General features: G+C 47.9%; 1 protein-coding gene across 2 annotated transcripts; it reads left to right on the top strand.

Moving 5' to 3' along the window:
• Window positions 1–6,172: 6,172 nt before the first annotated feature.
• CLDN18 (claudin 18) lies at window positions 6,173–23,827 on the top strand. Of its 2 annotated transcripts, none has more exons than XM_063166665.1 (5): window positions 6,173–6,417; window positions 18,759–18,923; window positions 20,441–20,546; window positions 20,927–21,037; window positions 21,832–23,827. In XM_063166665.1, the coding sequence occupies exons 1-5, from the start codon at window positions 6,198–6,200 to the stop codon at window positions 22,007–22,009; spliced, it is 780 nt and encodes a 259-aa protein (XP_063022735.1). In that variant the 5' UTR covers window positions 6,173–6,197; the 3' UTR covers window positions 22,010–23,827. The 2 variants fall into 2 exon arrangements, with proteins under 2 accessions (XP_063022735.1, XP_063022734.1); XM_063166664.1 differs by lacking the exon at window positions 6,173–6,417 and adding an exon at window positions 14,436–14,869.
• Window positions 23,828–27,701: the final 3,874 nt, after the last annotated feature.

A 27,701-nucleotide genomic window follows, 5' to 3' on the forward strand; every position in this document is an offset into this window, starting at 1 on the left:
CTTTGTCAGGTGACCACTGCGCATCAAATTTATATACTTCAGTTTATATACAACGTATTTGTTTATTTTATTTAGTTCTTCCTGTCTACATCTGATGAACAGAAAACTCTTCCACGGCTTGTTTCCAGTATGAAAATTAATGAAGATGTCAGGATTCAATACATCAGAATGCCTTGGGATGTTTGAGGAGCAGCGTGACACCACCTCTGAAGTCCTTTTGTGTGTAAAATGGGACTTTTCAGGCAAGTCCTCCTTCACTGGAGACGATGAAGTCTGAGTGTCTCACAACAAGATTCTGTAGTTTCACTTGACTTTCAACCTCAGCCTCTGCTTTTCTTGGCTTCTAAGTAATTAAAATTCACCCTCACTGGTTTATTAGCACAAGAGGGTTTGTAGCAAGGGATAACAACAACAACAACAACAATAATAATAATAACTAGTGTAGACTGGATGGGGTTGAAATTGTATAACAAATACAAGAGTAGTGAATATGATTTATGGAATGACATTATAGAATCATGAAATGGTTTGGGATAGAAGGGACCTTAAACAGCCTTTTGTTCTTCACCACCTGTACTAAATGACTTACACTAGACCGGGTTGCTCCAAGCCCTGTCCAACCTGGCCTGGAGCACTTCCAGGGATGAAGGGATAACTCCTGTGTCACCCAGAAGCACAACAGCAAAAGTGGTATTTGTATACAAATGTGGGAGGAGAAATGACATAAAGTGATCAATAAATTATTTCAGGTGGAAAACTCCTGTCCATCCTAACCCAGGAAGGAAAGGAAAAGAGGCTGGCTGGCAGCAAGAGCATCCATTTCTGGACCAGGAGGTTATGGAAAGGCTCTGTGTGGCTGTAGGAGACTATCCTGAGACTATCCCCCCATGCTCCATCGAGGATAGTGGCACTGTTTGGGTCACACCACTCTTGCTGTCACTGAGAGCCATGAAGTTAAAGCCAAGTACACACATGAGTTTGGGCAGTACTTCCATTCTTCCTTGGAAGTGCTGCTCCAGGAGGTCCACTGCTCAGGGATGTATTTAATTGCAGTTAATTGCATGGGTGTTTGCCTTGTAATGGTGTCAGTGACACAAGGTCCTGGATGTGCAGCCAGGTCCTTGTTCTTTCTTGCCAGGCTTTACGATTTGCTTGCAGATGTCTCTGTCTGGGTTGTCTCCCTCCAGTGTCTTGATTTATTCCCAAATCTCCTGTTTCCAAACACCAGCAGACCTTGGAACATCTTGCCCAGAGAAGTTGTGGCTGCCTCCTCCCTGGAAGTGTCCAGGGCCAGGTTGGACAGGGCTTGGAGCAACCTGGGACAGTGGAAGGTGCCCCTGGGCATGGCAGGGGTGGAACTGGATGGCTTTCTTCCAATCCAAACCATTCTGTGATTCCATGATCCAGAGAAGGCACATTGGCCAAAGCCCTCCCATCTTGGTGTGTACATGTGTCCAGGTGCCAGTTCTGTGTACCGCAGCCCCTGGAACCACCCCCTGTTCAATGCACCTGAGCTGGGCACCCTTCAGTAGGAGGCAGTTTTAAGTTCTCTGGTAGAAACATGAAAGGCTGCAAAGTTGAGTTGAGTTGAGGTTGACGTTCCCTAAACCTCTGGTGTGGCTCCTCCTTAGTGCAAACCAGGGAAACAACCAGAATCATTCATGATTTTGCTGAGCTATTTGAGGTGGACAAAAGCTCCTCCTGCCCACACATTTCCCCCAGCTCCTCCTGGGGATAGGCAGGGGAGAAGCAGTTGAGAGATTGTGTGAATTTCACCCTTCCTGAGAAGCTGCTCATGCTTGGACTTGTCCAAAGAGCTGTTGTGTTGGAGCTCATGAGCTTGTGCAGGGAAAATGCTGCTTGCAGCTCCTTGAAGACCCTGAGAGCAGGAAGCTGTGGGTGTTCTTGTGATGTGTTGGGACAAGCAGGGTGACACTGCTGCCTGTCTGACCCTACCCCTCTGAGTCACCCCCTCCACCCAGCCCTCCCTGCAGAACTGCAAAATATTCTCTCTCTCTAGATTTCCTGGTGTGCCCAATCTCTAGATTTCTGAGACAAAGCTGGCTTTGCCATTCTGTATTGGAGGTCACATCACCGTTGGAAGGAGTGACTTTTTGGTGTGGTCTGACTCTTTTATGGCAGCTGCCTTTCTCACCTCATGACTGACACTGTCAAGTCAAACTTGGTGACAGAAGCCATGGCCAAGTAACACTCTTAGAGCTCTTCAATCTCATGTAGTAATGAAAATAATAAATAAGTTTTTGGGACATGTTGCTAAAAAAAGGAAATCACAGGAAGGTACATTTTGACTGGACCACAACATTTTTTCTGAATTCTCCTCTCCTCTCCTCTCCTCTCCTCTCCTCTCCTCTCCTCTCCTCTCCTCTCCTCTCCTCTCCTCTCCTCTCCTCTCCTCTCCTCTCCTCTCCTCTCCTCTCCTCTCCTCTCCTCTCCTCTCCTCTCCTCTCCTCTCCTCTCCTCTCCTCTCCTCTCCTCTCCTCTCCTCTCCTCTCCTCTCCTCTTTCAAACTTCTTCCTGTTCATGGAAGCACAGCTAGAAATAGAAATGCCATTTTGAGGTGAAAACTAGAGAGTTTTCTCTGGACTTAATTTCATATGAAGATCTTGGCTTTTCTCTTCTCAGACATTTAAAACCAGGCTTGGCAGAAACTTCTCCTGAGAGCCCTCCAGCTCCCCAAATCTTTTATAAATAACTTCTACAGCACCAATTAGCCCTGAGAGTGGTTAAGCCACCGTTCCAGGTGGGTTTACCTGATTCCAGGGGTATTTGAGGCTTGTGGAGCTTTCCAAGCTCGTTTTTCCTGACCTGTGGTAGGTGCTGTGCCTGGTAGTTTATCTCCTTGGCCACGCAGGAGTTCAGGAGGCCAGGAAGGAGGGATGCAAACAAAGGTGCTATTGCCATGTTACTTGGCTCTCAATGGCCAGAAGAGAGGCAAGAGTCTTCTGGCACAGTGGTACTTTTTCCTAAAAAAAAAAAAAAACCGAAAAAAAAAAAAAAAGGGAAAAAGGACTTTAATTGAAGCCTGCAATGTTGTATAAATGGAAGATCTAAGTTTTAATTGAAAAATAATTATAACCACTTAATCATTTTAAATGAGGGCTGTAATTGCAGTCAGTTCATAATAGCCAAATACAGACACTTAGATTCCTGCAATAAAGCAGGGATGGTACAGCTTGATTTGCTAATAGCTCTTCCACTTCTCTCCTCTTTTGTCTCAAAGATTAATTCAGGCAAGGGCTATTAGTGCCGTTAATTGGTTCTGCAATTTAGACCTTGTGCTTGTGAATGAGTGACTGATGCAGACCCATCAGCCAATAATGTGAACACTTTGTCAATGTGTTCCTCATTGTCCGGCTCCGCAGAACTCCCCCGGCAGCTCCTCCGCCACCCAACCCCGGCTCCCCGGAGGGATCAGCGGGAGCAGGGCTCCTCCGGGGTGAGGGATTCACTTAGCTTTAGATAGGTCACCCAGATGTCTTTGAAAGCACGGCTGGCTTATGAATAAAATAATTAGGCAGTCCAGGCGTCCTCCTTGGCAGGGACAAATCCCATAGTCAAGAGAAATCTTCTCCACGGTGCTGGAAGCAGGAGGTTCGGCGAGGTTGGGAAGGTGGTGAGGAGTTGTGTATGAGGGAGAGTGGAGCCCGCAGGTAGGAAGGGGCTGATGGCTCCAGACAGCACCCCGGGAGGGGTCCCCTTCTCACGGGCGGCAGCCAGGCTAAAGTGTGGCTAAATCGCTTAAATCTCAGACAACAGCACAAACTCTACTTTTTAACAGGTGTGGTTTCCCACTTAAGCTGTCACAGTATCCACGACGGGCAGTGGGCACAGCTGGAGGGACTTTTGGTGTCACTCTTCAGAAAAACACCCAGGGAAGGCTTTGTCCTTGCTGTGTCCCTGTCATGTGAGATAACTGAGATGAGTTACACAGGTCACACATCAAGTTTAGGTGGTTGATGGAGATCAGTCCTTGGCTATTTTTACTGTGAGGTCCTCCCAAAGGAGAAAACTGTCCTTTTTGTTGAAGTTAGCTCACACACCAAGACCCTACTCTTCTGGATGCTGTACACTGGCACATTTTGAAATAAATGGGTGATAATTTGGACAAAATTTGTCCCTTTGCAGGTATCTTGCACTCCCCACCCAGGGATCAGCATGTACCAAGGGAAGACGCTTTTTCCGGACCTTCCAAGTTGATCGAATGCAAGGTGAATTTATCCTTTGAGTTAATGCATTGAACACAATCGTTGGCTGCCATGACTCTTTTCCGTCTCCAGGTGATCCCGGTGGTGACAAACACAGGGTGTGTTTGTGCTCTGGACTCAGGCTCTATATTTAGCTACGTGATACTGGGAAAGCTTTCCGTGATTAAGTTCTGTTGACCGATACCGAAAGTAATGAACAGCCCCAACATGGAGCAGGTGAGGCGTGGCACCAGGACTGGGTGTCACTGGGACCAAAAAATGTCTGGGAGAGAGAGCTGGTTGTGACAGCACATGAATCACCAATTCTGTTCTTTTGGGGAAAAAAAGGGAAAATGGGGTAGGGTTCCATTTAAACCTGAGGACTGTTTGGAGTTGTCTTTTCCCTGGTTGGTGTTTAATATTGAGCATTAATTTCATGAATTATGTGTAACAAACATTGGTATTAGACATAACACTTTTGGAATTGATAACTGAGGCTCTGGAATCTTAAGTGGGAGCGACATCTCCCTCAGAGCTCCATGACTAGACCTGCTCTGCTTTGGACATGGGAACAGACTGGGTGACTTCCCATGGTCCCTTGCTTGGTTCTCTCAAAAAGGTGCAGGACCAAAATAATCTCTGTGAGATTTTGCTCCCACAACAGGTTGGATCTTCCTCAGAAGCAGCTTTAAGGGAAGTAGGGAAGTCCTCAAGGCATCTGGAAGAAACTCCAGGGTCCTTAAGCAAAGGTGAATTCAGCCAGGTGACAGAGGTCCACTCCTTCATGCTTCCTCCCGACCTTCCACTTCCACCACCTAAATGTCATCCCACTGAGCTCCACTTCTCCTGAAGGTCCCTCCTTGACCCCTCCATTTACTCTATGTTGAAACAGGACTCCTCATCTCCTCTTCTCCTGCACATTCCATGCTCCTCTTGAACCACAGACGGGTTGGTACCTGTGGAAAACTGGGCTAGGAAAAAAGTGGTGTAGGATGGAGCAGAATGGGCAAACAAGGCATTACCCCACAAAAGCATTTTCTGCAATAAAGCCAGATCCCTTAGGGTGCTCTGGTCTCACAGCAGGTCTGCCCTGCCATCTTCCTTTGTCCATGAAAACAAGCCCAAGTTCCTATTTGGATGAGGGGTATAAAACAATAATAAATGAGGATATGCAGCTTTGTCTGTATTTTCCCCTGGGTCCTCCCACAACAAACTACAGGTTCACACCTTTCACTCCTCAGAAAGTGCTTCCTTTCCTGTGGGCTCCCAGCCCAGCTTTCCTGACGTGTGCCCAAACACCCAATGCTACAAGATTCCCTTTTTTATACATTAACCTTGGCTTAAATGTTTTGGTTGAGCCAGATGGAGCCATGCTAATAAATCATGGAATCATTTAGGTTGGAAAAGCACTCTAAGATCCTCAAGTCCAACTGTTCCCTTAGCACTCCCAGGTCAGTCATGTCCCCAAGTGCCACATCCACACATCTGTGAAGTCCCCAGGGATGGGGACTCCACACTTCCCTGGGCAGCCTACTGCAACACTTGACAACCCATTCCATGAAGGAATTTTTCCTAATATCCAATCTGAACCTCTCCACTTGGCTCAAAAGCATCGTCCTCGCCAGGAAAGGATTAGCATCTCCATAATTTTTATGTTTCATCCAATTTAAGCTCCTCTGTGCTCAGTCTCCTGAGGTGCCCTGGAGTTCATTCCTGTGGAAGCTCTCCAGAGGGACCCACTGGTCCCGTCCGGCCGTGCCTCTGCCTGGAGGGAGAAGGTAAACAGAGAGCGAGCTGGAACAAATGGCTCTTGGTACCGAGCAAGGAAATTATCTCGCCGAAACAGATAAAGGCAAGGGGAGGTTTGCGTGGTGCACCCGGAGCTCTCCTGCCTGCTGGCGTGACGTAGGCACTGCCTCCAGCTAAAAGTCCCCGGCGCCCTGGCTGCCTGCCCCAGACCCGGCTTGTGGAGGCTCCCGCGCGCCTGGCACCATGTCGGTGACAATCTGCCAGTCCATGGGCTTCGTGGTGTCCGCCCTGGGCATCGGGGGCATCATTGCCTCCACCTGCATGGACCAGTGGAGCACCCAGGACCTGTACAACAACCCAGTGACGGCTGTCTTCAACTACCAGGGCCTGTGGCGCACCTGCGTCCGGGAGAGCTCCGGCTTCACCGAGTGCCGCGGGTACTTCACCATCCTGGGGCTGCCAGGTAGGGCCTGATGGCGCCAGGGAAGAGTGGGAGGGGGTGGGACACAATCTCTGCATGAGCAATGGGGGATTTTCTGTCAAATTTCGGCCAAAAGACATCGAGTACTCACCCTGTTTGGAAAACAGGTCCTTGGAGGTACCTTGAGGGAAATCCATGGCCAAGCTGAGGTTCAGCAAACTCGTTACATGCATCCTGAGGTGTTGTCCAGGCTGCTCCAAGGGGAGGTTTGTCCCCTGTGCCCTGTGTGGCTCAGATTCCTGCCCCAGCTGTGTGGCTGTGTGTGGCTTCCCACCAGAAGCCACTAATAGTCTTGTCACTGGAGAAGATCCTTTCCTAAGAGGATATGTCACAGTTCAGCTCACTGTATTTCTATTTGGGCTAACACCACCAGGCTGGATTTCTCCCTAATTCTCCTTTGGTTCCAGTTTTTTCTGCCACGGGAATAATTCCTGTCCCGGTTGTGCCCAGAGTATCTCGGGGTGCAAACAATTAGGTTACAACAGGATTATCTGGGGTTTCTTCTTGCCTTAATACAGTGAGAAAAAAGGCACTTAGACTCATATACCCATCTGGCCTCTGTGCTTTGATACAGCCAGAATGGAGGGAAGAAGCCAATTATATCAGGAAATCACTGCAGAACTTCTGCAAAATGGCATTTCCAAAACACACAGAAAGGGGCATTGTGCACAAAAATTGCTTCTCTCAAGAGAAGGCACAAATCAAACCAATATAACCCAGCGTGTCTGTGGCCTCAGACACCAGCTGGGGAGGTGTTTCATCCCCTGAGCTGTGTTTTTGTGTTGCTCCTCTCTGGATGCTCATTCCTAGCTGCTGTCTGGCATTGGCTGTGCTGCGGCTTCCCCACACCCTGAGCATTGTCCTCTTGCTGGAGCTGTGGCTTGGAATGGCCCTGCTTGGACTCTCAGGTGCAGAGATGTGTTTTCCTAGAAGGACGTGAGCCTGATCCTGGCAGAGTGTCCAGCTGAAGGATGACATGCAAAGAAGGGTGTTTGTGCAGGGCTGGTACACACTGCTCTCCCAGTCAGCAAAGCTGAGCAGCTTCACCAAGGGAAAACTCAGGGAGAAAAGGGCAGGGCAAGTTGGTAAAACTCACTGGGTTAATGGCTGGACTTGATTTTAGAGGTCTTTTCTAACCTTAATGATTTTGGAAAGAGATTAAATTTACCATGTGAAGAATAAATTGAGGTGTGAAAACTAAACCCTCCCCACACAGATGCTCCCACAAAACACTGCAGTTCTTCCAGTTCTTGCAGTTCTTCTGCTCAAAAAGCTTAAAATGACAAAAACTGTAACTCCACGAAAGAAGCAATTAACCTTTTCAAGTGCTCAGCTCTGGGAACTACTCAAATCTTTGAAGAAATCAGAACACTTGAAATCTGAGGGGTTTTGTTCTTCCACATCTTTGTCACTGACCTCAGCCCTACAGCAAAAAGCAGAAAACCAGGGATGGTTTCTTTGCAATTCCAAGACCTCCAGACTGGTGTCTGTTGGGTGGGTATTAATGTTCTAAAATGGGGATGTTGAGGGGATGGATTTCCTGCATTAGCAAGATTTTCCTGCATTTAGAGGGGCTGGTAGAGATCGGTGTGCCCATGGCCCTGCTCACAGAAAGGGGGTGGAACAAGGTGGTTCCTAAAGTCCCTTCCAACCCAAACCATCCTGGAATTCTGTTTCTGTGATTCCTCAGCTCCATCTCATAAGCTCTGTGGATCCCTCCCAGCCACGGACAGAAATGAGCATCCTACCCTAAATATTGGGGTTTCTGATGAAGCCCTTAAATTAGAGTGGAATTCCCACTTGTGTTTGCCAGGTTTACTGCTGTCACCTACAAAAAGGGATATTGAAAAGACCTAGAAATAAAGGACAGCCATAGAGATGGTGGATGCCTGAGCCCCCCAAAGTTGCTGTCCTCACCCTCAGTGGTGTCAGGGAGGTGGTGTGGGGGCCGTGTGAGGGAATATGAATATTTATGTACTTTGTCCCAAATTATCCTTTTCATGACCCGTGCTATCAGCACTGCCCTCCAAAACGAGGTGGAATTTTTCCCTTTCTTTTTAATGAACTGGGCTTGTTGTTCTGTAGTCAGCCCCCTCCCTGCTCCCGTTTCTTGTCCTGTTATGGATTGTCTGACACTTCCAGTCTCTGGAGAAGCTGGAGCAAAGCCTCACATCCTGCTGCTGTGCTTTATGGATTGGCTCTGTCTCCTGAATCCAGCTGCTCCTATGGGCATTTCTTCCCATCCACCACCAGCAAAGGTGGCACCCCAATCCGAGGAGGGGAAATGATGCTAAAAATCCTATTATTAATTTCCTCAGATACTATTTAAGTGCATCATCCCCATGTTTATTTTAAGTGTGCGGCACCTCGATCCCCATGAAACCTCCCTCACAAACTACCCCAGAGTTAATGGTTTGTCAGCATTTCCATTATCAACCCCTATTTATTATCCTGACAATGGCAATTTATATTGGGAACAATAGTGCCAGAGTGAATAAAAATAATAGGACTCTGGCAAAGCAGCGAGGTGACCCGAGCACATCGAGGAAATTTTGGGTTCCAAGGTTTTTTTCACCTCAATCCCTTGCTCCCACAGCAAAGATTAAGCTTGTCTTGCCCATCATCTATCTTCAATTTAGTTGGGAATTTTAATTTCAAATGGATTGAGGAAAAATCAAGATAATAGATAGAAATGAGAAATTACCCAGTCAGTTTATGGCTCTGGCTGCTCAGCTATAAACAGTCGCTCTCTGGTGAAATGTGGCACTGGAGGACTGGACGAATTTGTTCTGATTTTGTTTTCTCCTGTTAATTTTTGCTTCTTGCTTTAGCGTGAGATGGTCTGGAGGACATAGTTGGAAACTGAGCACACAAATAAGGGAGAAATAGCAAAAGCTGAGCTCAGCAAGGCTGGTGGTTTCATCTTGTGCGGAGATCATGAGGTGATTTCTGCTCATAGCAGAATTTTGTAGTTTCTTCCAACTTTGCTAAACTACAATTGCACAGGCTGTGATTTCCCTGGTGTCTGTGTCAGTGTCTTTTTTCCACACCTTTCCAGGGAGCCTTCTCCAACAATTTTTCCAAGGACATTCTTCCATCTGGTCCAAAGCTCTTTTTACCCCTTCAGAAGGGCTGAGATATCTCTCTGCTGTGGACCAAAGGGCTGTTGGCTTGAAATAGGAGAATATTCTTGCTTTTCCAATGGCAAACGTTGACAGTCTTGAGAGCAGAACAGAAGTTGAACAAGTCTAACTTGTTCAACTTCTCCAACTGATAAAAATGCCCAGGTTCTTAGAGCGCTCAGAGGGAAAAGAGCCCATGGGAATGCAACCACAACTGCCCAGATTTTCCATAAATTTCAATTTGGCTGGTGCACGGTAGCAGCAGTGCATAGATGTTTCCTGAGGGGAATTCATGTCTAGGAAGCATCAACATTGGCTTCTCTGGATTTTTCCGTTGTACATCGATGCTCTGACAAAGTTTTCTTTCATTTCATACAACCCACAACCATTTTGTGGCATAACCATAGCAAATAACCTGATTTTGGAGACAGGGCAGTCGCTGGCCAAGGCGACAGCATCTCTGCTCCCTGGAACTGTTCCATGCCAAAGTTTGTAAGGATGGGAAGTGTTAAGTGCCATGTCATGATCCTCCACCAGTGATGTCCAGGGCAAAGTCTCTTTCAAGGTCTGTTTACTGCTTGAAATCCTTTCAACCAGCCAGGTCAGCTCTGAATTTTGAAACATCTGCAGGCAACTGCTGTAACCTGCTAAAAGTCTTTTGAGGTAACGTTTTGGGTGCAGAAGGATTTAGGTGGTCCAGGTAGGCTGGAGACTTGATATATCCTGCCAGGACATGTGTGAGGCTCTGATGGGTTTGCACTCACAGCTGGAGCTGAGAGAGGTGTGGGGATGGGGAAAGCACCAATGAGAGACCTCAGGAACCCCAGGGACACTCAGGGTGCAAGGAGGTGGCAGGGAGCTGAGTACGTGTGTCGTATTTATTGTTTTGTGCCTTTACACCATGAAAGGATGAGAGAAAAGGTAAAAAAAAAATCCTAAGGGATTTGGGATGAGGGCCAGAAGAGGAAGGAGCAATGGTGTGGAGATTTGGGGCTGGGCTACAGCTCATAGATGTGTAGGCAAGTTCAGCCTCATGCACCCCAGCTCTGCTGAGGGATCTCAGAGCACACTCTTGATCACCCCCAGTGGTGTGGATCTGAGCTGGGATGGGGTCCTTCCATGACTCACTTCCCTAATTTAATTCTAGAAACGCCATTCAGCCCTTCTTATTGTAGACCACATTCACGAATCCTGGGGTGGTCCCGACAATGGAGGGGCAGGAAGAGAAGGGTGGGTTTGCTTAGTCTGGGCCTGAGCAGGCTGGGCTGGTGTGGGCAGCTGGCAGGGTGTGAGCTGTGTTTGCAAATTTGAGAGCAAACATGAGCTGGAGGTGATTTTTGTGGGAGAGGCAGCGATAACATTCAGGAGCTGCCTGGGCCCAGGGACTGGTTTTGAGATAACACAGAGTCAACGCCTGGAGAGATAAAGCAACTATGAGCTGGAATAAAGGGGCACAGGGGAGTGGCCACAAAGCCCCCTTCTTTTCCTCATTTGGGTAGACCACTGGAGCTGTCCCAATGCTCAGTGGGAGCCCTGTTCTCTGCTCCTTGGTGAGCTGCAGCCTCGCCTTTCCCTTCCCTTGGACACAGCTCAGCATTTCCACATGGATTGAGAAACCCTCTGGCCAAACATTCAGCTGCTGGGGACAATCCACAGATTGTTTGGAGAGAGATTCCCATCCTTCAACCAATCCTGGCTGTGGTCATCTCCATGGGGTGGCTGGAGATGAGCATCAGGTTGTGGTGCAGATGCTCAGACGTGCTCCACAGCCTTCCTCTCACCCAGCCCCTTCTTGGCTTGTGCTGAAACTCCCAGGGGATCTTCTGTTATCTGGGAAAATGGGATGAACATATTTTTTTTTCCCTATCATGGGCAGCTCAGAAAAAAACATTAAAAAAAAGTTTAAAATCAGAATATTTGAGAAAGGCAAAGGAAATGTGCTGGGTAAGGTTTGGGAAGAAAACAAGTTTGGATTTTGTCTCCAGAACTCTGTTTCAAGCATCCACTGAGGAAGGTGTGAGAGTTTTGAATTCCCACTCTTTCAAGTATGTTCTAGTCAGAGCAGGAGAAATGGCAATGGGATGGCTGGAGGACACTTCAGCCAATATTTTAGGGATGAACAAACAGAAGCCCCCCAAACCACAATAATTCTTCAAAGATGGCAACATGTGGAGTGCTGAGCATGGCTGGGTGTTTAACTCTTAACCGAAGACTGCAGCATGACCATTAGCAGCAAAATTCCTTCCTTGGCTCCATTTTTGAGGACAGCACATGAATGAGGAATGTCCAACCTTGTGTTGGTTTCTCTTCTTTAGAGACATGGTTCCGTCTGGCCTTGCAAATGAAAGCCAGGCTCGTTCTCCTGGACTTTTCTGCACACTTGGAGATTTTGATGTTGTTTTTTGACTGCTCAACCCTTGCATTTGGGTTTTGATGTCCCCGAGTAAGAGCCATGATGAGACACATCGTTTCCATCCACAAGTGAAAATTCCATTCCCAAGGAAAGTTACTGAGGTGATGGACTGGACATTGGCACGTCCAGGGGTGGCCCTCTTTCCAATAGGTGTCTTGGGGGGATCAGCAGAGCTTGGGATGTGAAACATGAGAAGGAGGAGAAGGAGAAGGAGAAGGAGAAGGAGAAGGAGAAGGAGAAGGAGAAGGAGAAGGAGAAGGAGAAGGAGAAGGAGAAGGAGAAGGAGAAGGAGAAGGAGAAGGAGAAGGAGAAGGAGAAGGAGAAGGAGAAGGAGAAGGTTAAGGAGAAGGAGAAGGAGAAGGAGAAGGAGAAGGAGAAGGAGAAGGAGAAGGAGAAGGAGAAGGAGAAGGAGAAGGAGAAGGAGAAGGAGAAGGAGAAGGAGAAGGAGAAGGAGAAGGAGAAGGAGAAGGAGAAGGAGAAGGAGAAGGAGAAGGAGAAGGAGAAGGAGAAGAAAAGCTCCTTGTTGGTTTGAAGAGCAGCTCCTGCTGCACATGGCCAGAACCAGCAGCCAGGGTGGAGGAAGGAGTGGTGTGTCCCCTCCCACCAAAGCAAATGTGCATATAGGAATGGAAGGGCCATCAACATTGATATTCCTGCAACCACCCAGATGTCCGACTGAGCAGAAAAAACCCAATCATTTAAAAGTTGGAAGAAGTGTTTGGGGGAAAAAAAGCTGGGAAAAAAAAAAAAAAAAGTTCACCCATTTAATTCTCCCCCTTTCCTTCCCTTTTCCTCCCCAGGGGTTATTTTTAGCTATGGCAATTCTATGGGTTCATTTCTCTGTGCACTGTTGCACGCACTTGGGAATAGGGGTTATGTCTCAAAGGGACATTCCTCCCTCTGATGTGTTCTGACGAGGTTCAGCCCAGAAGAAGGGATGTGGGCTGTCACCACTAGATGGCCAGAAACAAGCAGGCGAGTCCTGGGGCATAGGAAGGACAGGAATCATCCTGGAGAGCTGCTGAGGAACATCAGGGCTTCAATGAAACTGGATTTTCTAGACTGGGACACAGTTCTGGCTGTGGGACCACAAGGGATGGGATGGAGAACTGACCACATTTTAGCACCTTTTGTCCTTCTGTCTTCCATGTCCTTCTCAACTCTAGTTGTTGTCTCAGCTTCTAAGTATTCTCCAGCACTGATCTATCACAAATCATTATCCAAAATGATGAATTCCCTCATCATTTCCTTATCCTTCACAGAAAATGAGCAGCTCTTTGCCACCTCTGGTTCTTGAGGGCTCCCTTCCATGTTTTTTGTTCACTTTATTATTTTTGCTGACAACTTTAGGTAGGTCAGAACTGACCCTTCCTGTGATATAAACTTGCCAAAGTGAGTGAAAATAATGACATTTGAATAAAACTGATAGAAGCAAAGACATCTTGTGCCTGACCTGAGAGGGCTGTGATTGCCACTAGACATGGAATTGTGCTCTGGCTGCCCCAGCAGAGCCCCACAAGCTGAGGGATGTCCTGGATGGCTGTTCTTCAGAAGGCAGGAGCAATATCCAGGGTGTAATAACCCTATTGTTGCTCCTCATGGACACAAATAAGCCTTTCCTCTCTTCCTGGTGGCCTTCACATGGCTTCATATCGAGGTGCTGTTGTGGATGGTGCCTGTGATTATGGACAGTTTAAAGTAGGAATTTGCTTCTAGGTCAGGACTGAAGTAAATCAGTTGGAGGGAGATACTGGATGAGAATGGATGAGTGTAAAGCCTGGAAGGTCCTTGTACCTCACTGACTCCACTGGCAAAGTGGCACAGCAGATTTATGTTGTTCCCACGAGCCCAGCCCACCTCTCCACTGTGATAATGAATTTCCCACTTTTTGCATCCCCCATCCCTTTCCCAGAACCATCCCTCCAGATGACACAGACAAGCACCCCCTCAGAGAGGCCATTTCCCAGGGCTCCCTGTGCTCTCCTCCCTCCCACATGGGTTTCAGTGTGTCCTCGTGATGGCAGTGGGGATGTGGGTGGAGAACGGGGCTGGAGGAGCTTTGCTGGATCAGTTTGGGGCTCTTGGCTTGGTGCCCTGGGCTGTGCCATGGTCAGCATCCAGTGGAAGCTCAGCGATGCCCGAGGGCACTGCAAGGAGCAGCCACATCGCTGGGCTGGTGGCCCCACATCTCTGACAGAGCCCTGGCTCATTGTGCCTCTTGTGAGGACACCTCCATGGGGGACAGATTGTCTGGTGGCATCAGCAGAGGGATGGGGAGGTGGTGGCCTGGGCCAGCTGCTGAATTCCCTGGGAACATGGTCCTTGCCCTGTGCCAAGCAGGCAGGAGAGGCCCAATGGGCAGCAAAGGGTTTCAGGGGGCTGGCCAAGACCCAAGTGGGTTACCCAACACTCAGCAGAGCGTGGCTGCTTAAACATGGAAGGACAAGCACTTCTAAAGGACAAAAGCTCCTATCTCCAAGCCCTGCCGGCACAAACCTCGCCGGCAGCGAGAGTGAAACTGGACTATCTTGCAAAAACACTTTGAGCAAACAGCCCTCAATGGAAAGCATCTGATAAGAGCAGCTGCACTGCTGGTGGCTCAGGCAGGAGGACTCGGGTTCCCCAGTAGGACTGCAGCTCCCTCGGGGCCGCGCCACCTCCGCTCTCCGGGCACTCACCATGTCCACCACCATCTGCCAGGTGATGGGGTTCCTGGTGTCATCGCTGGGCGTTGGGGGCAGCATCATGGCCACGGCCATGGACACGTGGAGCACGCAGGACCTGTATGACAACCCGGTCACGGCCGTGTTCCAGTACCAGGGGCTGTGGAGGAGCTGCGTGCGGCAGAGCTCCGGCTTCACCGAGTGTCGGCCGTATTTCACTATCCTTGGGCTGCCAGGTAGGGGCAAAAACACTCCAGGTGTCCCCCACGGGCTCTCCTGGAGCTCTGCATCTGAAAATAGGAGCAGGTATCTTAAAGCACTTTGTGAGGAATAGCACTTCCAGTGTTATTTTAGGAGCATAAAAATAGGAGCATATTTTTTGCCAAAATGATTTTTGTGGTGGTGGTTATCGGTAGGGGTTACAACCTGGAGCATGTGTGTGGGCTGTCTGGTGAGCATCGTGGGTTCAGCATCACTGCTGGCATAAATCAGAGCAGTTCCATTGAGGTGAGGAGAGTGAGGATGTTTAACCCTCTAGGTATTGTTGCTGGGAATGGAAACACAAGGAAAAGGGCTGCATGCAATTGTATAGTGTTATAGGATAATGGAAATGATTGAAATGTACTGTTTTTCCAAAGATAGAACTGGAATGGGAGAAATCTGCCTGTGAGAGGTGCAGGTAGGAAGGGCACAAAAGGGAAAGATGTGTTCAGTCACTGCCCATCACCTGGGCAGTGTTAGTGCCTACAGAAGCAGAGTGCAGAGGTGTATTGCTGTCCTGTTTGCTTGCTCATGTTCCCAAAAGAGCTGTTTTTCCCACCCCACCCCACCCCACGTGAGGGTATTCCACTGCTCCTAGACCAGCAGTGAATTTGGCCCTGGGAGTTTCTCACTCCTGGTGCATGATCACAAAAAGGTCCAAGCAAGCAGTGCTGTGCATGGGCCTTTTGCAACTGTTGATCCAAGTGTGATGTGGGTTCCAGCCCTGTATCCTCAGGGATGCCCTCAACCTTTGCTGAGGACCTGTGACTCTCTGAGGGGTGCCATGGAATAAATGCGCCTCTGTGTACCCAGCTTCAGGATTGCCAGGTGAATTCTTTCCCATTTGGAAAAGCAAAACTGATATTCAAAGTCACCTCTCCCTTGAGGATTTTTTTTAAAGACTAAAAATTAGATTTATGCAACTATCTCTACAAAATGTTGACCACTATATCTCTTCATAATGCTTTGGACAGGTGATTGTGTTTTAAATGAGCCATAAGGAAATGGAAACCATCATTTTAATGTCAATTTATCCCAATCAAGATTTTACTTTTTCAGTTATTTTAAAGTAATATGGCAATGAAGAAATATGCAAAGCACTCATGAACAATTTCTGTTGTTAGAGATGTCCTGTCAGAGTTATCTTTGTGAATCCATTTAATTGATTTATTCCTTCAAACATATAGAAAAAATGTCCCTGTTGGTATTTGCTTAACTTAAACACCTGCTGAATGTACTTAATTTCCCTAAAATTTCTATATCCCATCAATTATTACTGGTCATAAAGTCAGATTCCATCTTTTTATTTCGTATTAGCAACAGAAATGCAGGTGACAGTCATTTAAATGACTTAAAGTTGTTTTATCTTGCTCACCTCTCACCACTCACATGAGGGAGGAAGACAACTACCCAGTTTCCCTTACCTCTGGAAAACAAGGATGCAGGCTGTGGTTTCACATCACTGCCATTTATTTTGGTGGAGAAGCTGTTTCTGTTGGTGCTTTTGCTATTCCCTTGTTATGGAACACCAGCCCTGGTGTGGAAGCCAGGTTATCCTCCCTCAGGTGTGTGTGAAAGGCAGGTTTTGTAACTCCAGGGCTGTTTGCTTCCTACTGCTCCTGATACCACTTTTCCTTAGTCTCCCACTTTGTTTGTCTAAGCCCTTCCAGTCCTTCCTCCAAGCAGAGGTCATTCACCTTTGGAAAAGCAGCTCTTTTCAAAGGACTTTCAATGGATGCCAAAATTCCCTTGAAACTGCAGTGCTGCCTTTCCAAACAGCTCCCACTTCAAATCCTGTGAGCCAAATGGAGAGGTCTTCATGCCGCAGCAGAAACAACTTCTTTCTCCTTTCCATCTCTTAGTGGAGATGGTCAGTCTCATGGGGGCAGGAATGGTTATCTGGCATTTTTTCTGTCATGCCCTGCTGTGCTCCTCTCCCTCCCCTTTCCAACAGCTCCTTTCAATGGATATTCACAACAGTGCTCCAGCAAAAGTGGAGCATCCTTGGCTGCTTTGCTTGGCCCTGCCTGTTGTGTCCTTCCATGGGCACCCAAGGCACTGGGAACACCTCCTGAGAACCAAAGATCCTCTGTGGGATCTTTGTTTGGGGTCACTGCTTGAAGGGTTCAAAACAGCCCAGTGATGGCACCCAGGAACCTGCAGGGAGCACCCAGGAATGAAGCACTGTCTTGGGGACAAGGAGCTTCCATCATGATCCATGCTCTTGGATTATCAGCCTCTTCTGCCTGCCCTGAAACAAAAGCATTTGCAAAGAAACTTTGGTGGTTGCAAAGACAAACGAGATTGAAATTTCCTCCTCTTTCTGCTTCCCATCAGGTGCTGCGGAACAACCTCTCAGGGCTGATAAGGCGTATCCGCCATCCCCTGATGGATCATAACTAATGAGCTCCTACCTGGGGGCTGATGAATGGGAGATTGAAAACCCCCGGCTCGTTAGCACTCGTTATCAGCTGATAAGGGCAAATTGAGTCATAAGAGCTGAGGCAGTGGGACTGCTGGATGGGAGAAGGTGGTGTATTCCCGGCCTGTGGAATGGCAGCCCGCCCGCTTCCGTGTGCGCCGCGGTGCCAGTGCGGTTCTGCTCCACTTCCTGACACCCCGCTGGCCAGGAGAGCCACCCAGGCACCCAGCACCCTCCTGGGAAGGGTTTATAAACCCTTCTCCCAAGCTGTGCAAGGGCTCTGTGCTCCCCTGCACCCTTGGGCACCGTGGTCATCCAGCAAAGGGGTGACAGCCAGGGCAGAGATGTCCCAGGGGCTGTGGAATCTGTTTTCCCCCTGTTTCACTCCATCATGAGCCCACTTTCTCTTCCCTGAAGAGGGGCAATCATGCTTTGGGAGAACCAAAGCCAGACCCAGGGCTGTGGGAGCTTGTGGCAGGGTAAGGAGAGGCTGTCAAGTGTTCCAACCAAATCCCAGCAGCCCTTGACATACTCCCAGCACCCCTTCCAGGGCCCTGCCGCCTTCCTGTCTCTGCCAGGGACTCGTGCACAAGCGGGGAGGGGAAGTGTCTGGAAGGAGATGGGATATGTGCCACCTTATTAGAGAATCACCTTGGTATTCAAGTACTCTTTCCCCCACCACTTCTCCAGTTTTAAAGGTGCCAGTCTCCCCTTACTTCTACTTTTCTACTCCACCCAAGAGGAGTCTGAAAGGTTTTTGCCTCCTTCAGGCCTCAGCTCCCATGGGCATGACCCATCAGTATTCCCAGCTCATGGCACACTGCTGCCAATTCAGGATGGGGATATTTGGATGTTTTATTCATGAACATGGACAGATTTATCCAGGACTGATGTTCCAAACAAGCCTGGGAAGAATATGGTGAGGGAGATGGTTCCCAGAGCTTTGATGCTCTCTCCCCCTCTCCATGTAATGTTTGATTTTCCTCTTTTCCATGTGCTTTACTGGGAAGCAGGAATATACAGAGCTGCATTTTGACACATGCAGTAGCTGGAAATATTCTGGATAGGTGGGTGGAGCTGTCTGCTTCCATTGCTGACTGGGGAGGAAAGAAGAGCCCTTTCTCAACCACTGTGGTTATGGAACAATCCACGCTTATCCCAGCTCCTCACTAACTCTTCTCCATGAATTTCACAACTGCTGCTATTGAATATTTCCAAAACAAAAAATGCTGCCTAAACCACCAAACTCCTTGGGAAGTTAAGTCAAACAGCTGTACTTCCAGAGGTGCCACAGATATGACGGAATAGATTCAGTGCTCATTTTCCAAGGCTTTCTGCTTTAATATTTCTATTTTCAGACAGAGGAAATCTTTGAAAATCCCCCAGACTCTGACAAATCCCATTTCAGCCACTCATTGAGGCCCTTGCTGTTTGTTTTGCAGCGATGTTCCAGGCTGTGAGGGCCCTCATGATCGTGGGGATCGTCCTGGGACTCCTCGGCCTCTTTGTGTGCATTTTTGCTCTGAAATGCATCCGGATTGGGAGCATGGAGGACACTGCCAAAGCCAACATGACCCTGACCTCTGGCGTCATGTTCATTGTTGCTGGTAAGTGGGAACTGTCATGTCTTCCACGTGGAAGGTTTGCATTTCCCTGGAATTGAGAACTGGGCAAGTCTTGAGGAATTTCTGAAGTTATTGGCATAGTCCTCCAGCCTGATTTCCTGGGGTCAGGTGGTTTTTACCTCTGATTAAGGAACAAAAAAATTTCTGGTAACCAGAAAAGTTTGCATGGAAGGCTGAAAAAACATCCCACAGATGGAAAAGGAAGTATATCTCTTGATTTGTTTTATAAATGTTGTTGCTGTATATTATTATAGTCTTTATTTATATAGAATATTTCTTTCCATTTCAGGCTTTATCCATAATAATTTTAAGAAGATTCCCAGGGTTGTTGTGGCCTGGTTTGTAGGTTTTAAATACCAGCCTACAAGGCTGCAGGAATGCCCAGGTTCCTCAAAACTGCAAATGCTTAAAACATCACTTACATGTTTTCCTACATTATTTTTGAGATAAGAGTTAAATGAAATCTATATCCTAACAAAGGGAAGGAGAATGTCCCTATTTAAAAAAAAATCCCAATGCTTAACTTTTGCTGGGATATGAGACATTCAACACAAGTTCAAAAAGTATAAGCTGGAAAGAGGAATCACCTTCTGCCACACAGCTTTAATTTTGCATTTTACATCTATCATTTTAGAATAATGGAATGGGTTGGGTTGGGTTGGGTTGGGCTGGGTTGGGTTGGGTTGGGTTGGAAGGACCTTAAAAATCATCCAGTTCCACCACTGCCATGGGCAGGGACACCTTCCACTGAACCAGGGCTTCAAGCCCCATCCAGCCTGACCTTGGACATTGTGGAAGGAAGAAGCAAAACTGTCATGTGAGGGTTTTCTGCCAAAAGTTCTGGACTTCAGCTCTTCTGGACAACCCAGCTCCTTTTCTATCCTTGGTCTTTAAGGTCCCTTCCAACCCAAATCAGTCTGTGAGTCCATGTCCAAGTGTTCTGTGAATTCCTCTGCTGAGGAAAACCAAAGGTTTGACATTGCTGCCAGGATTGTCAGGGATGGCCATCCCAGACATCCCCTGTTTGGATGAATGGAAGAAGTTCCCACCTCCTGGGCTGGTCTTCCACATCTGGTGACAAAAAGGCTGTGAGCCAAAGACATCTCCTCTTTCAGGTACAGAGAGCGTGTTTTCCCATTAAAAAAATTCTCTCTGGGAATTTTTGGTGCATGTTTTTCACTGTAAAACAAATGTTTAAAATGAACTACTGGTACAATGACTTGTTTGTTAAATCATTTGTGTCACAAAATACACCACATGAAAGATTCCTGCAGGTCTGACTTGGGAATGTGTTGTGCAATATTGTATTCCTGATGTTGGATTGTAAATGCAAGGAAAACCTGGAAGAAAAGTGTGGCACATTGTGGGTGCCCCTTTGTGCTGAAGGCCACTGAGCAGTGTCTCACCCACCTTTCCAGAGGTGTGACACGCTTCCCTGAGGCCCCCAGGTGACTTCTTGCACTGTGTGGCTCTCAGTCTGTCCTTCTGTCCCCTCTCAGGCCTGTGTGCCATCACTGGAGTGTCCGTGTTCGCCAACATGCTGGTCACAAACTTCTGGATGTCCACCACCAACATGTACCAGGGAATGCAGAACGTCCAGAACAGGTGGGTGCTCAGCTAACTCTGCATGTTACACCGTGGAAATCTCCCTCAGGGCTGCTGCTGAGGGATTGGCAAACTCTGGGAGTATGTTGGGATGGTTGCAGGGCTTGGAAGATTATTCTTAGGAAACGGAGTCTGGGCCGGAGGTCAGCAAATGGGCTGGGATGTCTCTGTTTTTACAGCTCAAGAATGAGATAGGGGAGGCTATTGTGGTTCAGAATGCAGGTGGGACTTCTGGGAAATTCTGGGGACTTCTGTGAATTTCTGGGGACTTCTGGATACAACTGTAGGGCCAGAGGGAGTATTCTGTGCCAGTGTTCAGTGTGTCTGGGCAGCAGCAGACAGGACCTGTCACACCCTCACCAGCCACGCCTGTTTTGCAGGTACACCTTTGGCTCAGCCCTCTTTGTTGGATGGGTGGCAGGGGGCCTGGCCCTCGTGGGAGGCATCATGATGTGCCTTGCTTGCAAAGGGCTCATCCCAGAGGAATCCCGGTAAGCTGGGCTGGGTGGGCATGGGAAGGTACTGCAGGAAACCTGGGTGCACAGGATGTGTGGGTGTGTGACACCCTGTCATGATAGTTCTCATGGTGATGGAAACACAGAGTCCTTTAGGCTGGAAAAGACCTTTAGGATCAGAGTCCAGCCATTAATGCAGCACTGCCAAGGCCATCACTACCTGAAGTCCATGCCCAGTGAGGTCCGAAGCGAGCATTTGCCCTCTCTGACCCAGTGACTCACACAGGAACAGAGAGGACATGAGATCCAACCTCAAAATGTGCTATTTGCACTGTGCTAGTAGATTCAGGCCCATGAATTGAAGGTTGCACAGCAAATCATTAGCAGGGGTAGGTTGCATCAGCTGAGCCATGATTTATATGGAACTGTAGAATTCCAGAGGGGTTTGGGTTGGGAGGGACCTAAAGCCCTTTCCATTCCACTGCTGCTGTATACAGGAACCTCTTCCATAGATCAGGTAGATCCAAGCCTTGTCCAACATGGCCTGGATGGTGTAAAATCACCAGGAATTTGTACCCCAACATATCCGGTTATTGCAGGTGGGTCCATGACGCCACAAATGGTTTACTTCAGGGAAAGAAAGTACTAATTTATGAAAGAACCTGAAAGGGACTTGCAGCTTTCCACAGATGGTGGGCTGAGCTCTCTGAGTACCTCCAAGTGATGACACAGCACAAAGCTCCCTAAAAGCCCCCGTGAGCACAGGGTGCAGTGCTGGGCAGCCACAGCCCCTCCATCAGAGGCTGATGTCCCTCTTGTGTCTCTTCCAGCTACAAAGCTGTGTCCTACAACGCCTCAGGCCGGAACATCTCCTACAGGACGGGGCCCTACAAGGGTGGCCCGGGGTATGAAGCTGACCCAAGGACCAGGAAGGGTGTGGGATATGAAGATGCTCCTCGAAGTGAGGATGGGAGGCGCCCCTACCCTTCGAAATACGACTATGTCTAGCAGACCTTCTGCCCTTGAGTTGTGCTATCAGAGATTTTTAACTTCACAAGCAAAAAGTGCAGCAAACCAAGCAGTCTGTAAATAGGATTGTGTTTTTTCTAGCAGGTTTTCTCTACTCTGAGGTTGCATCTTTGTTGTGAACATCAGTTTTACTTGACTGCCTATTAGTATTAACAGCACCAGAAGGTCTGTGACCAAAGTAATGCCTTGTGGTGCTCTCAGAGTAGAACATTTTGCTCCTATTTTCTGTATAAACTGATATCCAGGAGCAGTGCCTTGTGTCCTTTCTTAATTGCTCAGATAGTGAAAATTCCCCTTTGATGATCGCTGTGTATTTGAAGTAAATTCTGTTGTGTCCCCGAGGTTGTGCCCAAAGCAAACAGAGCCTGTGGTCAGGGCATTTTCCTCCTTGGTGGTTTCTCTACCCAGTCCCACCTTTGCTTTGCTGGCTGTACTCTAACGCTGATCTGCTCTGATATTTAATCTGATTTCTGTTACTTAGACGTTTGCTGGAGCCTGTGATAGCAAAGTGTATTTATTTCTTTGGATCTCTCCAGGGAATGTGCATAATCCATTGTTATTCCTGCACTAATAGCTCCCAACCTCTGTGCCACGGGTGCTCCCACAGATGCCATCTTTAATGGAGCCAGGAGAATTTCTCATTTAGAATTAATTAGAGTTACCTTTGGAGCAGGACTCCCAGGGAGCGTTAGATGTGTAACTCCACACGGACATCAGGACTTCCCTGTGGTAATTCTACCCCCAGTGATGGGAAGATTAACTCCACAGTGGAACGTTGCCTCCTCCAGCCAATCCATCAGAGAGGGAGTTTATTTGAAGGGGGAAGAGGGAGGCATGTCAGAACTTTTGTGGGAAGAGAGAGCTGTGAGCTCTTAGCAGGTCCTCCCACCAAATGTCAGTGCACATCCTAAAAAGCTCTAGACAATGCCTATGGATAGAGAAAAGGGATAAGTTGGAGAGAAAAAAGGGGTTCCAGAGCCTCCAAAATAACAATTTAATGGCATCTGCAGTGGGCTTGAGCACCACTCCTCAGGATTACAAGTTCTCTGAAGGAATTCAGTTCAGGCAAAATTATTTCGGTGAAATGCCGGTGTTCCATGAGTGTTTGGTATCTTGGAGGGATCAGAATCTACAGCTGAGCATTTCTGCAGAGTTGGACCTTTGAAAGGTCAAGTTGCCACCAGCTGAGCTGGCATCTCTGGTGGCTCTGAGGATTAGGGGGGGCAGGCTGTGCTCCTAATGAGCACAAACTGCATCCCCCTCCTCCCCATGTCCAACAGTGCTCCACAAACCTCAGTTTCCATAACCACCAGATTTCCACAACCACCAGCTTTCCATAACCATCACCTCTCCACCACCACATGGAGCCAAATCCCCAGCACAGGTCCAGGAGATCCTGGGGAAGGTCAACACCTGGCAGGTGGTTGGAGGGAACAACCACCACACAGAGGGTGGGAAGAGCTTCCAGCCACCAGCAGATCAGGCTGGATTTTGGGATAAACCCCTGCGGGATGTCAGTACTGATCCTCCCTTTTGTTCCAGCAAAGAACTTGTTTTAAGGACTTGTTTTTAAAGGAGAAGAATTTCTTTGGCAGAGGTAGATCCTGTTCTGTTTTAAAAACATTGCTACACTTTTCCATGGTTTGTATCTCATAGTATAAACTAAGATTTCTTGCCTTTTTTTTTTTTTTGCCTGCTGGAATTTTTTTTTGCTTAATTGTTTTGTTGGTTGTTGTTTTCTTTTTTCTTTTTTTTTTTACTTGAATATTAAAAAAGATAAAATCTTAAATACCAGAATCACAGTTTCCAGTTGTTCTCTTCTTGTCAAAATCATCAGCTCCGACATTTTTGCTCAGCCAAAGCCCCCAGCTTGTGTTGTCTATGTTCTTGAGAGGAGTATGGACACAGATGGGTGGTTGAGGGAAAAAATAAAAGATTGGGGTGTTTTATTTCCTTATAAAAGTCACACAATGAGAGAAAATTTCAGACAATCAGATTAATAATTATTGGGGGACCCCAAATCAGTGATGTGATGGAGTCAGACTTCCTTGGTGGGACCCTGAGCTTGCTGAGGAGTAGAGTGCAGCAAGTTTCAGGGTAGAGATTAAACACTTCTGAACACTTCATTGTTCTTAGGAGGGCAGAAAAATGGTGGGTATGTTCTCAGGCTCCACCGAAAAGGGGCTGAAAAGCCCAGGAATGTTTAATTTAGATAGGAAACACATAAGTGGTGCTGAGGGAAAGGTACACAGTGGAATGTGAAAAGCAGGAAAACACCCAGAAAAATTCAAAATGCAGGTTTACGGCTGAGTTAGAACTAAAAAAAAAAAATCCCAAGGAAACAGCTTTGAAAGTTACATTTTATTTTTCTGCTACACAAATGATGCGACAAAGTCCCCGAGCTGGCTATCTCTCGGTCACACTTTGATGTGTGCAGGCGTGTAGATGACAAGATTAGGGCCAGGAGCCTTATGGGGAGCTGAGAGAGAGCTGTATCCAGGAATTCCTGCCCTCACTGGGCTCCTAATCTTCCAGCATCAGTTTTCATTTCCTTGCCTCGGCCGAAAACTCGCAGGATGAAATATTTTAATGCAGTGAACTCCGCTGGAATAAAATCCCATTCCCGAGCAGAGAATCATTTATTTATGAGCTGGGTTGTGGCGTAGCTACACTTGGTGTTACAGCTGCTCCTGTGTTTGTGGCCGTGAGGGACCTTATCTTGTTCTCAGCACCACCGAGGGTGGTGAACATCATTGTTGGGAGTGACAGCACCAGGAGAATCCGCAGCCACAGCCACGGAACTGCAGCTCCTGCTGCTGGGAGAACTCAGGGTTTGGACATGAAGGGTCCAGGGGAGGCACCAGGGTGAGCAGAGGGATGGAGCAGCTCTGCTGGGAGGAAAGGCTGGCACAGCTGGGAGTGTTCACCTGGAGGAGAGACCAGGGGTGACCAAGCTGTGGCCCTCCAATGCCTGAAGGAGCCAACCAGAAACATGGAGAGAGAATGTTCGCCATGGACAGTGACATGGAGTGCCAGGACAAGGGGGAATGGCTTCAAACGGAAGGAGGGGAGATTTATGTTGGATATACCGAAGAAATTCTTGGCTGTGAGGGTGCTGAGGCCCTGGCACAGGCTGCCCAGAGAAGCTGTGGCTGCCCCTGGATCCCTGGAAGTGTCCAAGGCCAGGATGGACAGGACTTGGAGGAACCTGGGATAGTGGAAGCTGTCCCTACCCCTGGCAGGAGTGGTACCAGATGAACTTAAAGGTCTCTTCCAACCATTCCATGATTCTATGATTCCTTGTCTTGGACACAGACTCAAATATTCCCTTTTCAGCTGGGCTGATGTCTCCTCGGAGCCCTGAAAACAAAATTATCTCCTTGGGAAATCTCTGTGTCTTTACTGAGGCCAAAGTTCCCTTTTTCAAGCTTTCCTCTGCAGCCCAGCAGGCTAAAAAACCATAATTGTGATACCCTAATTATTTTTTGGACTTAGAGACCCAGAAGCACCCTGAGGATGACCCAGTGTCTTGGTGACAGCTCATTGTGTCCCAGTGCTGTCATGTGAAGGACACAGACTCCTGAGCCACATCCACAGCCCCCAGGGCAAAGGGAAGGGGGACACTTGCCCAGGTGCTGCCTGGGGACCATCCTGGGGCCACCCACCCCAAACACAGCCTCTGCTTCCCACTCCATGCATTGCAGGGAGACCCTTCACCCTCAGGGTTGCGAGTTTGGGCTCTGAGATCCATCACATGGGACTGGGAAGGAGCAGCACGTGTGGAGCACACAGGGCAGGACCAAATCCCTCCTGCCTGGCTGTGGGCTGGGAGGAGCAGTTCCATATCTGCTGGGCTGAGCTGGGCTTGCTGGTTTGACCAATGGCACAGCAGAAGGGAGGTTTGGGCCTCTGGAGTTGCTTGGCTGAGTAAAGCCTGGAAAAAAACCAGATCTCAGAGGCTGCAGAACACATGGCCCTGTGAGTAAATCCATGAGTAAATCCAGAGTTTCCAGCTGTTGTTCCTGGTGAGGGAGGGAAGAGAACCCTCTCCCAGCTTCTATTTTGCCTTTATTGACCATAAACTGCAAGGGATGGGTTTGGTAGCACTTGTAAAACCAAGGGAGACGAGTCAGGGAACTCATGGACATTTGTTGGGGCTTTGTTTCCATAAATTTTGTCATCCTGTGAAAAATGCAGACGAGCTAATTAAATCTAGGCTTGCCTAATAAAGCTGAGCCTGGGTGCATTATCTGACAGCTCTGAACAGGCTCTTTCCAAGCCCCTGCAACATCTGGAGTATGTGAGAGCATGCTGGATTTGCATGGAGCTTGACCAAGGGAAAAAACTGGAGCTACAAATTGGACTAGGAGATAAGAACTCTCCTGAAATCTATATGCAATTAAAAGCCCAATCGTCCTCCCTATAGTGACAAGGTTATTGCTTTTATGGAGTTGAACAGAGATGAATGAGTCTATGGATTAATGGCACTAAGATTTATGACACTGTGCTTGCCCCAAATATGATGGGAGAATGGCTCTCTGGGTGAGATATTCCAGCTGAATAAATTTGATAGGATTTTTATTTTCCTTTATTATTTTTTTCAGCTTTGGGAGAGCTGCGCTGCATTCAGAGCTTGTTAGTGCTGTGAGTTGAATTTTTACTGATATTCCCTTGTATATTGATGATTTATAAAAGTATTGCCAGTAAGAGAAGCCCATCAAGAAAAAGTCAATGGGAAAAACAAAACCTACAAACCCACACTGATTTGTGTGATTTCTCCTTCATTTAGTTGGCCATATCTTTATCTTGCTGGCTCTGGGCTTTGTTTTACTGTTCCCAGAGACTCCAGAGAGGATAAAGCCAAAGGAGTCACTTCTGGCAGGATAAATGAGGTGGCAGCAATTGGTGGAGACCATGGAAACCCCTCTGTGTTGTGCTGAGTCAAACACTTACAAAATTAGGAGGAGGAAAATAAAAACCGATGGGATTTTAAGGGGAGCAGTTTGGAAGGGATGGAGTTACACACCCAGGGCAGGGCAGAGGGGTGAGGACTGAGGGAAAACCATGCCCAGGGAAAACCAGGGGTGTGGGACAGGCCCTGCTCCTCCAGATCCCAGCAGGATGCAAGGATTGCATCATCCATCACTTAACAAAACTTTGGGAGTTGTTTTAAGCCAGCTTGGAGAGGGCTTGGAGCAAGTTTGGAGGAAGATGTTCCTGGTGGTGGAACAAGATGGGCTTTAAGGTCCCTGCCAACCCAAACCACCCCGGGATTTTTGGACTTTGAGGCAAAGCCTCTGGGGGTTGAGCAGCAAGGACAGGGATTTCCCTGTCAGATTTCATTGGGATTTCCCAGATTTCAGTGGGAAACAGTGTTTCCCAGCCTATGGGCTGAGCCTGACCCACCACCCTGCACCACCTGGGCTGGCAGGGCACAGCAACAGCATGGATTTGACCCCAACTTCCCATAGAACATGCTGGCTCGAGATGCCCCGTGTGGAACAAAAGCTCTTTTTGGCTCTTTTCCCACATCTCAGCTCCTTCACCGATCAGAGGATGAGTGCCACCGTTGTATTTGCAGGGTTCCCAGACAAAGGAAGGAATGATGAATCTGACTCCATATTCTTAGAAGGGTAATTCATTATTTTATGATACTATAATATATTAAAGA

Source organism: Melospiza melodia, chromosome 12, assembly GCF_035770615.1.
Source record: "Melospiza melodia melodia isolate bMelMel2 chromosome 12, bMelMel2.pri, whole genome shotgun sequence".
NCBI lineage: Eukaryota > Metazoa > Chordata > Aves > Passeriformes > Passerellidae > Melospiza > Melospiza melodia.